A 16,224-nucleotide genomic window follows, 5' to 3' on the forward strand; every position below is an offset into this window, starting at 1 on the left:
CCCTCTTCTCCTACCCATCCCCATTCAGAAGCAAGTCCCCAAGCTCAAGTCAGTAATCTGCATATAGATTTGAAAAGGCCTGGGCCTCCTATGCAGATGAAAGCAGAAAATGTGCAGGCATGGGAAAAGAAGCAATTGTAAGATACACCCCAGAACTTTATTCCCAGACACAGAAATAGCTGGAAAAAGACTTCACCTAGGGGTGGAAGGGGGGGGAGGGAAAGAAAGAGAGGGAGGAGGGGAAGAGAAAGGGAGGAGAAGAGAGAAGGGAGGGAGAGAGGGGAGGAAGGAAGGAGAGAAAGAAAGAAAAGGGAGAGGAAGAGAGGAGAGAGATGAGAGAGAGAGAGAGAGAGAGAGAGAGAGAGAGAGAGAGAGAGAGAGAGAGAGAGAGAGAAGCAGGCAACAACTGAAGGGAGGAAATGTATAGTCCAAGATAGCTCATCCAGTCAGAAGCAATCTCTGCACCTCCCAGGGATAATTGTGTTCTGAATTTCATAACCATTTGGGGCCTTTTGCTTTATGAATAAGCAATAAAACACAGGATTGGAGTTAGAGAGGATTCTCCAATCGCTCTTTCCCGGTAGGTGGGGGGGGGAGAAAATGGAGGGAGGTGGAGTTAAAGAGAGAGAAGCTGGTCTCAGAATGACAGAAAGAACTTTAGACATCACTATAGGCAAAAAGAAAAAAAAGAATTTGCAGAATAAGAGGAATCTGCAACCCAGAACAGACGAACTCTCTTTTTTCCCTATTTGTATATTTGGGGATCAGGACTTCAAGGGGAAATCAAACAAGACTGACCTTTACACCCAGGCTGTTACATAAGATCAGCCTAGTTTTCAACCAAAATATGTCTATTATTCCAAAAAGGAATGAGGAGAAATGTCTGTGCCTCCCCACGTACAGACAAAACAATAATCTTTAGGACTGGGGAAGCTTGCATTACATAGCTCTGGAATCTGATTTCATAAGGCCCAAGGCAGAAAGAGCTTCATATACTTTCTATTATGCATAAAAGATCATGGTCATCCAAGCTCAGGCTGGAAGAAAAAGGAAAGTCACTGAAATGCTTCCAAGTCCAAAATAAAGTGCCTCTGAACTAGGTTTTCCCAGTCTTAGGAATATATTCTCTACTTATTCAACCACTTAAAGGGGAAACACAGTTTCAAGACCAAAGACAAAAGGTGGGAAAAGGAATAAAGGATTAGGTCTTTTTTATGCTTCAGTAGTGTCATTTTTTTTCTTTTTTTTTTAAACATATCTCTCCTCACAATAGAACTTTCCCACATAGAAAATAAATACAATCAAGTTAAACAAAACAACACTCTCGGTGTCTGAAAAAGTATGCCGTGTTACACATCTATTGTCCACCATCTTTTATTAGAACATGTAGGAAGCATGCTTCACTATAAAGTCCTCAAATTTTCTAAAATCTCAATTGACAACTAGGTCATTTCTTTGTCCTACACAACTATTTCTGAGGGCAGTCAAATGTCCAGCTCTTTGAAAGAGAAGAACCTAGAAGAATAAGAAGAGGTAAAAGGGTTGTTAATTTCAAGTCCAACCATCAAAAAAGTTTGGAAGGAAGGCCCATGTTTTTACTACATTTTAACAATACATGGTAAGTCAAAATACCATAGAGTGGGACCACCAGACTTTATTCATTAGATTGATCTGGTTCAGATTCCATTTCTGACAAGTTCTCAAATTACTCCCGAAAATTAATCTCTTTATGAGAGAACCAAGTTTTAATTATCTGAAATTTTATGGCCTATGGCCTTCTATTAACAAGCTTGTTCTAAGTTTCTTACACTTGATTCCTGCTCCAACCTATCCCTGTAAGGACCCTGAGTTCCTCTAATGGAATGGACCACAAGCTAAGGCAGATTCTATCAAGCTCCAAAACCTTTGGGTAGAGTTCAAAGGATGAACTGCATCTCTGTTCTTTAAGGACCAACCTAAGTCCAGGGACTCTTATCACCAAGTTACCTGCAGTATAATGAATTTTTCAGTCATGAGGGTTCTAATGGACTTGGCTTCCCAGTAATAAAAAGATTGCAATGAACATTGGTGAAGGAAATATATCCATATCAAGAAAATTACAGGTCGGGGCAGCTAGGTAGCATAGTGGATAAAGCACCAGCCTTGGAGTCAGGAGTACCTGGGTTCAAATCTGGTCTCAGACACTTAATAATTACCTAGCTGTGTGGCCTTGGGCAAGCCACTTAAACCCATTTGCCTTGCAAAAAAAACAACTAAAAAAAAAAAAGAAAATTACAGGTCCTTGAAGTAAGTTTTAAACCTAAAAACTGAGTAGAACAAGAACCCTAATAAAGCCCCTACCCCTACTCCTTTCCTCCATATCATCCACACACAGTTATGAGCAAGGTAGATTATTTTATTTCATTGCAGATTTCTATGGATTTGGGAAGTGGCTTTCCCAAGTGCATTAGCACCCAAGGGGTGGGTGTTAAATTACATCTGCAGTGAAGGGTGAACCTGGAACTAACAGCTGTTTACTTTTCGAAGATTGGCAGAGTTCCTGAAATATGCCTCATTGATGGACCTGCAAATGCACTACTGGAAAATCAAAGGCAAAGTGAGGTGAGCTCCCCAACCTTCAACCTGAAAGATTTCTTTCTCTGTAGACAATGGACATGAGACTACTGAATTTCTTTGAAGGTACTGGACCAGAGAGCTAGTGATAGGTCACAGATTCTGGGTACCAACCTTAGACTTCCCTTCTTCATGGCATAGTAAAAATTAGAAGGGTGTTTTGGAGGCATCTTCATTTTATAGATGTGGAAACTGAGGTTCTCACAGGTAATCTGAATCCACATCCTCTGTCTACAAACACAACAATCTTTCTACTCTACCACATAATCTAACAATATAGAAGAGACCTGACCCTGAAGAAAATGCAATGAACTGGTTCTCTCTAACTCACAAAATAGTTTGAGAGATGGAAAGAAAGGGGACCAGCTAATCTAGCCCTCTCATTTTAAATATAAGGAAACTGCAGTTGGAAATGACCTGCCCAAGATCACACAGATAATAAGGAGACATCATGATCTGAATTGAAGTCCTCTGATCCCCAAAACCAATACTCTTTCCACTACAGGGCATCAGTGAAGTCTTATTGAATAATAACTCAGTGAGACATGGGAGAATTCTAAGATATTGAAAAGAAAATACACAGTGATAATTAAGATAATCTAAAAGTTTACTGGATAAAATATAGAAACAAATCAACTAGTTTTCCAAGGTTCCCAGTTGAGGACAAAAGAATACTTTGATAACGACATAACCACCTGCACAGGAGATCCTGTATGATAGTGCTGTGGCATATGACAGATTTCAATTGTACAGCAGCGATTCAAAGTATCTGAGTAATTCATCAAAATTTATTACCCCATCTCATACAACATCTTTCCACTAAGATGTAAAATTGCAATTTACCACAACCCATTAAGTTAATAATTACTTACCATATGGTTTCAATGCTACTCCCAAACCAAACTAAAGAGAATCATGTAGGATTTGGCCTATGTAAATAAGATACCAGTCAGCTGCTCTCAGTCTGAGTTGCAACAAGAGATGCACCAAAGACAAGTTAAAAGAAATGGTAAATTTAGGTTCTCTAAAAGGGAACTAAGCATTTTAGTCAACATCCTTTATGGGTATGCTCCTTAGTGAAATGATAGTCAGGTCTACATCACCAACAGTTATCTAGAGAGTTCTGGCAAAAGAGCTTCTTCCATTTGCCTTAGTTACCTAATATGTCAGTGAGTCAACAAGGATCTATTAAGTACGTATTGCACACCAGAAATTGTACTAAGCAAAACTCATCTTTGTCCCTTAAGAGTTTACATTTTAACAGGCAACAGATACAAGTGATAAACACAATAACAAGTACATTCTAGATGCCTTCAAAATAGATGAAAGTAATCTCAGGGCAGCAGAAATTAGCAGCTAGAGGGATTGGAGAAGGCTTCTGGAAGAAGGTGGGACTAGAGCTGAGGAAAAAGAAGGCAATGGGGCAGGTGTCACTCAGATCAGGTCAGAGTGGTTTCACAATTCATAAACTAATTAATCCCTTCTTGACCTTCCTCTATTAGAAAAAACCCTGACTGGAGAGGCAGAGAACCTGGGTTCAAATGCCACCTTTGATGCATGCCATCTGGGTAATGTTAGGTAAGCTTCCCCAGGGCCTCATTCCTCAGCTATAAAGATGAAGAGGTTGAACTAGATAGTCTCTGAGATCCCTTCTAGCTCTAGAGTCTGTGTCAGGTACTATGTCAACCATGCAGTCAGAGGACTGACATTGATAGGTGCCGGGAAGAAACAAAGAAATCAGACTGACAGGAGCTTCGAAGGCATGTAAGCAAAACAGGCATATTAATGCATGTTCCCAAACCAGGGGACTCACAGAAGCCAAGGAAAACACTATCTACAGGCTGAGAAAAAGAAATGATTGTGGGTCACTCATTCCCACAGAGGATTGAACGGGGATGAAGCACAGGTCAAGGGAGAAGGACAAGGGAAGGTAGGGGCCAGGGGGAAAGAAGAAGGAAAATTCTTTCTAAAGAATGTTGAAATCTGGCTCAGATTTTGTGAGATAATCAAGTCATCAGCTACTTTTAATAGAAATGATGTGGGATCATATGTAGCCCTAAAGCAGTAAAGAAAAAGGAAAACTAACAGTCCCATGTTCTTTCAGAAACCGAGGGATGATAACAAAGGGTTCACCAGGTACCAGACTAAGGCTATGGCCACAGACTTCAGATTGCTTTGACCTTCAGAGAATTTTTTTCCCTGGGTCAAAGGCAGCCCTGACTTTTGCCAGGCCTGGATAGGAGAAGAACTATTAGAGCTATTTATACTCAATGAGACTGTGTGCTCTGGGCTCAACTCTGCAGTCTGGTCTATGGAACCGCAGTAGCCCTGCAGAACTATGGGAGGTCATAGGCAGCACAGGGACAAGGACCTTCCTGACCATCACCAGAGTTTCTCATTTCTTTCCTACTTTTCATAAGATCCCAACTTTAAAGTTAGGAGGGACATTAGAGTCATCTAATCCAATCTTCTCATCTTACAGATGAGGAAATTGAGGCTCAGGTATATAACAAAGATCACACACCTAACAGACCCAGGATTTAAATCTGAGTCTTCTGGCTCCAAAACTAGCAGTCATTCAAAGAAGGACCCTAGAAGCAGGGGAAGGAAAGGGAAAGGGGGGGAGAACCTGTACCCTAGAGCTAAACAATGCAGACTCTATGGATCCAGCTATCATTTTAAAAACCATTCATCCCTCAGTTGTGCATAAAAAGCACTCATTTGAACTTGACAACCCATGGAGAAGTAAAGGGAAAGATGATTATCTCCATTTTTTTTTACAGATGAGGAAACTGACACCCAGAAATTAAAGTTCATAGCTTTACAGTTTGATGTGTGCCAAAGGTCACACAATTAGCGCAATAAGTATTTCTCTTCTCCTTAATCACTTTCTAAGGAGCTAATTGGTGCTTCTTCAACAGGGGAACCAAGAAAGCCTGACCTGATTGTGATATTTAAATATTTGAAGGGCTAGCCTAAGGAAGAGGGATTCAATTTTTTGCTGCTCAGCTCCAGAAAGTAAAACTATGATTAGGGAGAAAGTTACAGAAAAGCATAGCTGCTTTAGTTCAGCATAAGAAACCATCACAGCTAGCCAACAATGGCATAGGCTGCCTTCATGAATCCACAAATATTTGGTGTCTACTAAATGCCAAAGTACTGGGGATACAAGGATAAAAGAAAAATAGTTCCTGTCCTCAAGGAGCATGATCTTGGATTGGGAGAAGTAAAGCAAAATAATAATATTTGTGAAAACAACAGCTAACATTTATATAGTGTTCAAAGTTTTCAAAGTACTTTACAAATATTATCTCATTTGATCTTCACAACAACCCAAGGGGTGGGCACCATAACATTATACTCATTTTACAGATGAGAAAGCTGAGACAGACAAAGGGATTAAATCATTTGCCCTGGAACAGACAGCTAGTAAATATCTGAGGCTGGATTTGAATTCATGTCTTCCTGAATATAGGGTTAGTGTTAGTGTTCTATCCACTGAGTTACCTAGCTGCCCATATATGTGTGTGTGTGTGTGTGTGTGTGTGTGTGTGTGTGTGTATATATATATATATATACACAATATGTACATAGATATGTATATATAAAATCATCATATATATAATATGAAAGAAATATGAGATGATTTGGGGAGGAAGATCCTAGCATCTAGGAATGGGGGTGGTGGTGGAATAAAGGACAGTCCTGTACTTTGGAGAGGTTTTGAAGAAAGGGAAACCAAAGATTTAACCAAACAAACCTCTCATACACCCTCTCAGAGATGGAGCTGGCAGCAGCGTAGTGATTTTCGATTAGAGCCAAGAGATGCAGGTTATAAATCTTGGCTTTACCACTAACTGCCAGGCATCCTTGGGCAAGTCACTTCTCTTTTTCTGGTTTCTGGTTTCCTCTTCTATAAATTGAGAGTGCAGGAATAGATAGACATTTCCTTTCAGCTCCGGGGGTTTGGGGCAAGGGGGTGACTTGAATAATTTCTTACTGCTAAAGTTATTAATGAGGAATACTTGACACCTTGGATAGTTCTAAATGCCCTCTGGACCTTAGACCAACTCACCTAATATGACTTTCCCTTGCCCTGTTTTAGTTACTCCAGGCCAAAACAACAGCAGCACCTGGTGGTGGTGGCTGGGGTCCTCTGAGATCCTCTCTTAGGCACCCAATAAATATGGGAGCATTCATTGATCATCACTAAGGTAATTTCCACCTTTAACCTTCCAATCCCAGGAAAGAAGTCATGAATGAGCCCAGATCAGAGTTTCCCAAGCCCTATTAAGAAAAAGTTTAAAGAAACAAACCCAAGCTCTCCTTTCAGCACAGATCACATGACTCTCTCTGTACACAAATGTTTGAAGAACTAAATTTCCCTAGGAGGCTTCCTCTCTGATTTCCCATTCTAAGGAGTCTTTTATATGACTATCACTAGACCAAGCAGTAAAGCCTGGGCTATTGACATGATGTGTTATCCTGGGACAGACAGAAGTAAACAAAGTTAGCCAGATTCATCTCTACTCCCTACTGCACAATTCCTGTTTTTAAAGATGAGTTTGAGATTTATGGGACATTTAAGCTACTGTCCCCAGACTTCACATGGAATACATGGCACAAATCTTTCCACACAATTTTCTCTCTCCTTCTTGTAAATGCTCAGATTTAACCCGGAATTCTTGGCTCATTCCGTTGAAACTACCATAAAAACAGCTAAAGTGAAACAGAAAACTGCCTTTTAAATGAAACTCACCTACGAAGAGTTGGAGACATTTCTGCAGTTGATCCACCATTCCAAAACACAGTTCTTTGTAATTTTATTTGGGGAGGTAGAGAAACAAGATACAAAGCAACTTCACTACTAGACACGAAAGTAAGTACTTAGGCAAATTTTTATATGTTCATTCTATTTCACAAGACTAGAAGTGGCTTTATCATAGGAACATAGATTTGGAGCTGCGAGGGGTTTAAGAGGTCACTGCAATTAATTCCCTCATTTCAGAGATGAATAAGCTGAGACCCCAGGGGATTTAAGTGATTTTCCCAGGGACTCACAGCTAGTAGGCGTCTGACATAGGATTCAAACCCACATCTCCCTGACTCTAAGTTCAGCTCTCTCTATCCGTGAAGTCACTTTCCCTTTATATAGGGTTAGCTTTGTTATAGCCCCTTCTACTTTTCATGAATGTATATGGGAGGCGCGCCTGAATAAAGACTGAGCTAAATCTTTCTTGCGAGCCTATTCCCGAATTTTCTTCTCGCTAACCTTTCGCTGGGACTCCTTCTCAGGCCAGGTGTGATAGGATGGTCCTCGTGAAGAATGATTCCCGGTAATGGACATCCCACTGCTTTGCTCCTCCTGGCTGTAGGACCGTTCCTTAAATACCTCGGACACTCCCCAATATCCCTTTGAGAATTCTGGTTCACAGTCCCTGCAGTTCAAAGATGCTCTCTCTGCAGCATCAGGCAAAGAAATCTAGGTTGCTAAGTCTATCTGTCATGGAGGGAGAGAAAGCTCTGCGTAGTTCTAGGTAGATTTCTGTGTGGTGCTCACCAGCAGTTAACTCGGGTGCATCTGCTTGTGTGCATCTGTGTTTGCGTGTGTGCTTGGGTTGTGAGAGGGAAGAGGGAAGAAGCCTAGCAAGGCAGGGGCTAAAGACCCCCAAGTCCTGAGCCGTGCAAATGAAAACAAATAGATAAACAGACCGGCATCTCCCCGGGAGCCGAACACTCGCAAGCCAGGTGACACAGCCCCTTACACCCGAAGCAAAAAGAACCCCCAGTGATGCCTGGACAAATCATTAGAAAACAAACAAACAAAACAAAACGCAGAGCACAGATAAGGCTAACTCACTCACCGTAAAGGTCTTCCTGCCCATTCTGAACATTTTCCAGCCCGAGCCCCTACAGAGGCCGGGGCAACCACGCTTTGCTGGGAGAAGCCTGGCCAAGCCTGCCTCTCCGCCCGCGGCCGCCGCGCCCCCTCCCCCACCCCTCTCCACACAACGCCAGCAGGACTGACTGCTTCGCAGTTTGTCTCCGCACTGGGGCATTTCGCACACCGCGGGGGGAGACGCGGTATAGACCATCTCCGATCTCCCCTTCCTCTTCCCTTTAAGCACGAAGACGCCTAATTCCAAGAGGATAAACGCCTGGCTCAAATGGTCAATAGCGCTTTTTAACTGACTTTTGAAATTCCCTCCTCCAAGGGGGGGAAAAGGGAACTTTGTTGCGTTTAACACTTCATCTCCAAGAAAGCCAAGGTGAAGTTAAAACTCTGCTTCTACTCGACGCCAGCCTCTGGCCTGTGGGGGTGGGCGGGGTGGGATACTCTAGGGGATACCTTTTATTATGTATGGGAGATGGGGGGGGGGTCTAGAAACTGAAGCTCCCACCTCCTAAGAGGTGATCCCGGGGCTGGGCGGTCGGGAAAGCTCAACTGTGCAAACAGCCAGGAGGAGTCTAAGGGAAACGAAGGGGACCCCAGCGGGCGGCCCTAGCTGCCGGAGGCGGCGTGATCACTGTTCCTGGAGCCAGTGCCCATTACTTTGGGACTTCGCCGCTTGCGAGGCGTCTGTTTGTAAATAACTCCGGGATGTCTCCCAGCTCGGCTCTGACAGCTTCTACTCAACAATTAGACTTTTAAAGCTCAAATTAACGTCAACACCGAGAAGTTAAAAGCCCCCGAAGCGGGCGTGGGGAGGCTTGTGCGCGCTGGGAGGAGGAAGAGCCGGGAAGAGCAGGCGTCCCAGAGCGGCCGGAGTGCGGAGCCTCCGGGAGGCGAGTTTTCTCCCCCGGTGCTCGGCGAAGCAGCAGCCCCTTGATCCCCATCCCCGTCCCCATTTCCAATCCCAGCCCCCTCCCCTTTCCCCTCCTCCTCCTTCTTTTCCTCTCCTCCTCCTCACTGGCAGGGGGGGGGATGGGGGAAGGGGGCGCTCGCCCCTGTCCCGGGCCAAGGGAGGGAAGGAAGGAAGGACAGGACACAGGGCTCCCGGCACCCGGCCAAGTGCGCTCCTTTCAAACCTCAGGCCGGAAGGCACGGGGTGGGGGGTGGGGGGGAGCATAGGACAAAAAGCGGCAGCCAGCCCGGGTCCGGGTTCCCGTGGGTGCCCCGGAGCCCCGGAGTCGCGCAGCCTGCCCCCCGCGCTCACCTTATTACAGTGGTAATAGTCCAAGTGGCCCAGGCAAGTTGGGTCTGCGCCGGGGAGGGCGCCCACCGCCGTCGGAGCTGCGGAGTAGAACCTCAAGTCCATGCCGGGGATGCGGGCGCAGCGCAGCACAGGGCGAGGAGGAGGAGGAGGGGGCGGAGGGGGAGGAAGAGGAGGAAGAGGAGGAGGAGGGGGAGGAGGCGGAGGCAGAGGCGGAGGCGGCTCCAGCGGGCATGAAACCGACTCGGGCTGCCGCTCGGCGGGGTCTGAGTGCGTGCGTGAGTGAGTGAGAGTGAGTGAGTGTGAGTGTGTGCGCGGGGGGCGGGGCGGGCGAGGGGAGGCGCTGGCGGGGCGGGCGGGGAGCCAGTGGAGCCCCGGCTCCTGCCTATTGTTCCCGGAGCCTAGGGCCGGCCTGGGGCGGGGTGGGGTGGGGGGGAGGGGGGGAGAGGGAGCGGGACCCGCCGATCCCCCCGGGCCGGCTCCGCAGAGCGGGCGGGAGCGGGAACCCACCTGAGCTTGGGGAGGGGGCTCGCCGCCCTGCGCCGGGGTCCGCAGAAGGAGGGGGTCCTGGCCTGCAGCCCTGAGAGAGCGGGGCACCGACCCAGAGGGGGGGGGGAAGATGGCGCTCCGGCTCCTCTCCGCCGAGGCCGCCCCCGACCCGCGGCGGTGCACCTGCTCCGTGCTGGCGCGTCTCGGGGCCCGGGGCCGGGAGTCTAAGGCCTCGCAGGGCCAGGGCCGCTGGCCGACCCCGGGGAGGGGACCCTCGGGAGTGGGGGCTGCCCGAAGGGGGCAGAGGGAGGGAGGGAGCAGCGAACCCGGCTGCAAAACTCGAGGAAGTCAAACTCGAGCGAAGTAGAAAGCAAAGCCCGAGGTGACAGGCGGGCCAGCCGCCGTGCCCCCCGGGGCGGGGGCCGAGCTGCCAACTTTCCTCCCCAAAGAGTGGACTGGCAGGGAACTCAGAGACTGGGGGAACTATCCCTAACCCAGGAAATGTGGGTCTCTATCCCACCTGTGCTTTGCCTCGTTTATTGTAGACCCGCCTTTGCCCTGGCAGGTGGCTAGGAAAGGGGAAAGGGCCCTGGTGAGAGGCAGGAAGCTGCAAGCTTAAGCGGCGAAATTCGAGCGGGGGCTGGAAGGACCGGGGGTGCGGGGTGCATCGCCTTTAGAAGGGAAGGGGGAGGGTGGACAGGACCACTGTCTCCCGTATCCAAAGAGCTGTCCTGTGGGAGAGGGATTCGATTTATTCTGCTTGGTCCTTCGCGTCCTTCAGAACTAGGAGTTACAGGGAGGCTGATTTCACCTCTGCAAAAAGGAGAGACCTTCTTAACCAGAGCTGCCCAACGTGGGATGGGATAAACTGCCCATGAGGTGGTGAGCTCCAGATCATTCGAGGCCTTCATACAACACATTAGATGAGCACTTCTCAAGGACTGGACATATGCCCTCTGAGCTCTTTAGCAGGCCACTTTGTCTTTGCCCCTACTGCTTTCCTCTGCCGGAAATGGCCTTTCCTCTCTTTTCCATATATTCAAATCGTCGCTTTCTTACAAAGTCCTCTATTTTCTAGACAATCTTCCTTGACCTGCTCCAGTGGTTCATTCTTCTTTCTCTACTGAGAGCTCTGTATTTCTCACTTGGACACTTAGCATATACTGCCCACGTATGGTGACAAGTCTCCATAATGTCTTCTCCATCCAGCTAGGTGGTAAGTTCCTCGAGGACAGGGGAATATATTCAACTTCCTCTCTTTCTGTTGCCCAGTAAAAGATAGCAGCTTAATAAATATTTGTTGAAAGAACAGTGCTTAGGGGAAGGGAGGATAATAAAGGTAAAAGAAATAAAAGCCTGTTGGACCATAAAAAGTACATAACTCTTTACCTCCTCTCAACAACCTCCTGGTCTCTGTTTACACCTCTCCCCACCCATATGTATTCAGTCATCACTGACATACAGTTGATAAATACTTTCCAGCTGTGGCCTCAGCCTAGACCAACCATCATCTAGCTAAACCCAAGATCTGTGGGCAAGACTTGAACCTGCAACCTTTTATTTCCACGACAAATGATATTTAGAGCTCCTTCATTTCATAGATGAAAAAAGACAGAACCAGAGAAGTCTGTGGCTTCAGGGTCACCCAATGGCAAAGAAGACTAGAACCATAATCTCTTAACTCCCACCCCTAGACTCTGCCCATTTTCCTGTAATGTTTGTCCTTTAGTATATATACCTATTCCCTCCCTGTTTTTCCTATAGAACCTTCCTGAGATCACCACCAAAGAGATAACAAAGAGATTGAAGTGAGTAAGAGTTTTGGGTCTAGAGTTCAGTCATGTCCAACCCTTCACAACAACTCTATTGGGGATTTTCTTGGCAAAGATACTGGAGTGGTTTGCTGTTTCCTTCCCCAGATCATCTTACAGATAAGGAAACTAAAACTAAGTGACTTGCCCAGGATCACCCAATTAGGAAATATTTTATGAGTCTTTCTGACTCCAGGTCCACCACCCTATCCTCTTCACCACCTAGCTTCCCCCGAAATCAGGAAGGTCAGAGTTCAAATTCAGCCCACACTATCTGTATCACACTGAGCAAGCCACTTAATCTGTATTTGCCTCAGTTTCATCATTAGTAAAACAAGAGATATAAAGACAAAAATGAAAAAGTTACTGCCCTCCAGAAGTTTACATTCTATAGGAAGCAATAACATGTATTCAAAATAGATACGAGGTAATTTGGTGTGGGAAAGGCACTAGCATCTCAGGGGAGGTATTGGGGAAATTCTCTTACAGAATTAGCATCTGAGCTGTGTTTTGATGGAAACTAGAAATGTAAGACAGAAGTAAAGATAGATAACATGGTGTAGCCACTGGAAAGGACAAAGATAAGGGATGGACAGTCATACTAAACTATATTCTCCAGGTTCCTACTTTAGTTCTCCCAGCTTGTTGATTTCTAGACCTCCCAAAGAAAGCCTCTTCCCCTTCTCCATTTTACTTCCACAATGGGAATCTGAGAGATACTGTCTGGTGCTGGAAGAGTAAAGAGCTTGGCTCCTACTGATTTTGACTTGGACACAATTTCATTCTTGACTAGGAATTCTTTGGGGGAAAGGGAAGAGGGAAAAGTACAAGGAAGAAAAGGTTTTCCCCACCATGTTTCTGAACTAGGACCAGTGACACTTTGAGATGGAGTTTGGATCCTCACTAAGGCTGGCAAGTTCTACTTTGTGTGTATGGGGGAAGTGGATATGGGGATGTGTGTGGGTGTGTCGTAAATAGAAGGAGGGAGGGGAATGTAAGGTTTGGGGGCTAGAGACTTGGGCTATAAATAGCAGGATTCTTGTTGCTGAAAGTAGGAGAGAGGGCATTAGCAAGGATATTTCTGCAGTCATCTCCTGACTCTCCCTACAACCCAATAGATACCCCCTCTCTGCCATCCCAAGACATTAATAGGGGGATACAGATCATCACTATCTGGTCCAGGTGGAGTCATTGGAGAAAAAATGCTGCACAAGACCTGGGAGGAAATGAGCATGTGTGGGTGATGCATACATCACCTTGGCTTGGCTGTCACTTCTCAGGAAGTAAGGAGGAAGCTTGTAAAGAAACCAGCACACCCTAGGAACTTACCCATGTGCTTTATATAGATACCAACAAACCCAGGGGTGTCCAGACAAATTTTATGGAGTAACCAGCACTCCCTGGGAGCTTGTACATACCTTATACAGAGATCAACACACTGGGAGGAGGACAAAGAAGCTAAAAAAGGACTGTGAAATAAAGAGAATGGAAACCCGGTGAAAGGGCAGAGTTTATCTATGGACAGGGAGAAAAAAGAAGCTAGAATAATAGAATCCCATCGAGTTAGAAGTAAAAGAGACCTCAGTGATCATTGAGTCCAACCCCTTTACTTTCTAGAGAAGCAGTGTGGAATAGTAGAAAGGACATTAGATTTGAGAGTCAGGGATAGTGTTTATCCAGCAGCTAAAATATTAAACTTGGGAGTCAGGAGTTTGCAGTCTCAGTTTTCATTTTGTCTCAGATGCTTATTAATTAACTGTGTGACCCTGGGCAAACCATTGAAGTTTTCTGGACCTCAGTTTCTTCACTTGCAAACTTAAAGACTTGGATTCAATGACCTCAACAGTCTCTTCCAGCACCAAATTTATGAATATATTATGATTTATTTTCCAGTAGAGTTATAACTAGCTTGGGGCCAATGGGGCTTTGCCCTCAGGTGTTGATATCAATGGAGGAGAGTAGGTGGCATGCTTCTTCCTTTGGAATGACCAAATTCCCAATGCCTCCAAGCACCCCAGAACAAAGTCAGTCAAGAAGTAATATCTGGGCATGAGCTCCCCACTCCCAGCACAATTGCATCAGAGGTAGAACTATGCTTTACATTCACCTCAGAACAAGTTTAACTAGTTATGACTATGCATTCTAGTCTCTGCTTTTCCATGAACTTACTCTATGACTTTAGTCATTATATTCTATTGACTCAGTCTCTTTCTTTATAAAATGGACAAATGAGAGCAAATGATCAATAAGGTCCCTTTCAGCTTTTACAGTCGGTGGTCAATCAAGCAATAAGTATTTATTAATCACCTACTTGGTGTCAGACAGCATACCCTGCACACAGAATACAAGGACAAAAATGTAACCATCCTCAGTCTTAAGAAGTTTACATTCTATCAAGGCAGATATTCTTGATTGTTTGGGGAGGGGCATTCCTTTATACATGTATTATTTATACAGGCTAAGAACCTTGGGTGCCAGAACATTTTCAGTGTAATGTTTGAGTCTTTATGATATTTTGAAAAGACAACAGCATGTGACATCAAAGTATTTGGGTTCAAATTCCAGCATTGCCACTATGTGACTTGCCTAAGAGGCAAGTCATTTCTATTTCACTAAGTCTCAGTTTCCTCAACTGCAAAACTAGTGATCTGAACTAGCTGGCCTCTGTAACCCTCTTTCATCTCAAAATCTGTGATCCTATGATAGCCAAATTATTCTCTAAGTCTTATAGAAGACAGGACTATAACTTAGAGGGATTTGATATCTATGCTAGCTCAAACTCCCATCTAAAGGTCCTTGTAAATATGCATAGTCAGCTGTCTATTGCTTGAAGAAGACCCAGAGGTATGTATGTAGTGCCCTTGAAAAAAATCAGAGAAGAAAAGTTAGTCAGTCAATAAGTATCCACTAAGCACTATGTGCCAGAGCAGTGGTAGCTAAGTAGTACAGTTCCTAGAGCCAGAGTCAAGAAGATTCATTTTCCTGAGTTCAAATCCAGCCTCAGACCCTTAATGACAGTGTGACTGGGCAAGTCACTTAACCCTGTTTGCCTCAGTTTTCTTATGTATACAAGGAGTTAGAGAGGGAAAAGGCAATCTACTCCAATATCTTTGCCAAGAAAACACCAAATGTGATCATTAAGAGTCAGATGTGACTGAAATGACTGAACAATAAATGGGCCAGGCACTATGCTAAGCTGGAAAGCTACAAATAAAGGCAAAGACTGAGCCCCTGTCATCAGAAAGCTAACATTCCAATGCAAGAGACAAGATGTAAGTACCTTATTCCAGAGAAAGAAATGATAAATAGAAGCAGGTATAGATTGATTTTACATGGATGTATGTATATATACATATATATGTATATATTTCTCAGACTGTGTCTGCCAACCTTCTACACTGGGCTTTGCCCACAATGGAAGAACCTTGTAAAGATTTGGGGATGAAATAAATAGACTAAAGTTAACCAGTCAGGGACCCAGATGATATTGATGGAAATCAACCAGAGACCCTCTCCTCAAAGGCATATGGCTCTCAAAACTTCTCTGTCTCTGTCTCTCTCTGTCTCCCTCTCTCCCCCTCCACTCTCTCTTTCTCTCCTCTCTCCCTCTCTTCTTTTCTCCTTCCTTCTCTTCTTTCCCTCTCTATTTCTTTCTGTTTCCTTTTCTGTCCCTCTCTCCTTCCCTTCCTCTCCCTCTCCCTCTCTTCCTCTCTGTCTCTATCTTTGTCTCTGTGTCTCTGTCTCTGTCTCCATCTGTCTCTCTCCCTCACTTCCTCCCTCCCTCTCTCCATTCTTCTCTCACTCTCCTTATCCCTCTTCTCTCTCCCTCTCCCTCTCTTTCTCTGTCTCTGTCTGTCTCTGTCTCTCTCTCTGTCTCTCTCCCCCCTCTCCCTCCTCTCTCCCCCTCCTCTCTCCTTCCTATTCTTCTTTCCCTCTCTATTTCTGTCTGTTTCTTTTCCCTTCCCTCTCTCCCTCCCTTCCTCTCTCTTCCTTCTTCCCTCTCCTTCCCCCTCTCTCTTCTCCCTCTCCCTCTCCCCCTCTTTCTCCCTGTCCTCCCTCTCTGATTCTCTGTCTGTGTGTGTCTCCCTCTATTTCTCTGTTTCTCTCTCATTTTTGTGTATATGAATCTCATTCAATTCAACAAGCATAAAATGAGA

General features: G+C 45.3%; 1 protein-coding gene across 1 annotated transcript in view; it reads right to left on the reverse strand.

Annotated features, from left to right (window-relative positions):
- TOX2 (TOX high mobility group box family member 2) overlaps positions 1-9,996 on the reverse strand; it is a 306,239-nt gene extending 296,243 nt beyond the window's left edge. Inside the window, exon 1 of the mRNA XM_074212169.1 lies at positions 9,771-9,996. Coding sequence (XP_074068270.1) covers positions 9,771-9,872 — 102 coding nt within the window. The 5' untranslated portion in view covers positions 9,873-9,996. The remainder of the gene's footprint in view (positions 1-9,770) is intronic.
- Between the last annotated feature and the right edge of the window lie 6,228 nt (positions 9,997-16,224).

Source organism: Macrotis lagotis, chromosome 1, assembly GCF_037893015.1.
Source record: "Macrotis lagotis isolate mMagLag1 chromosome 1, bilby.v1.9.chrom.fasta, whole genome shotgun sequence".
Lineage (NCBI taxonomy): Eukaryota > Metazoa > Chordata > Mammalia > Peramelemorphia > Peramelidae > Macrotis > Macrotis lagotis.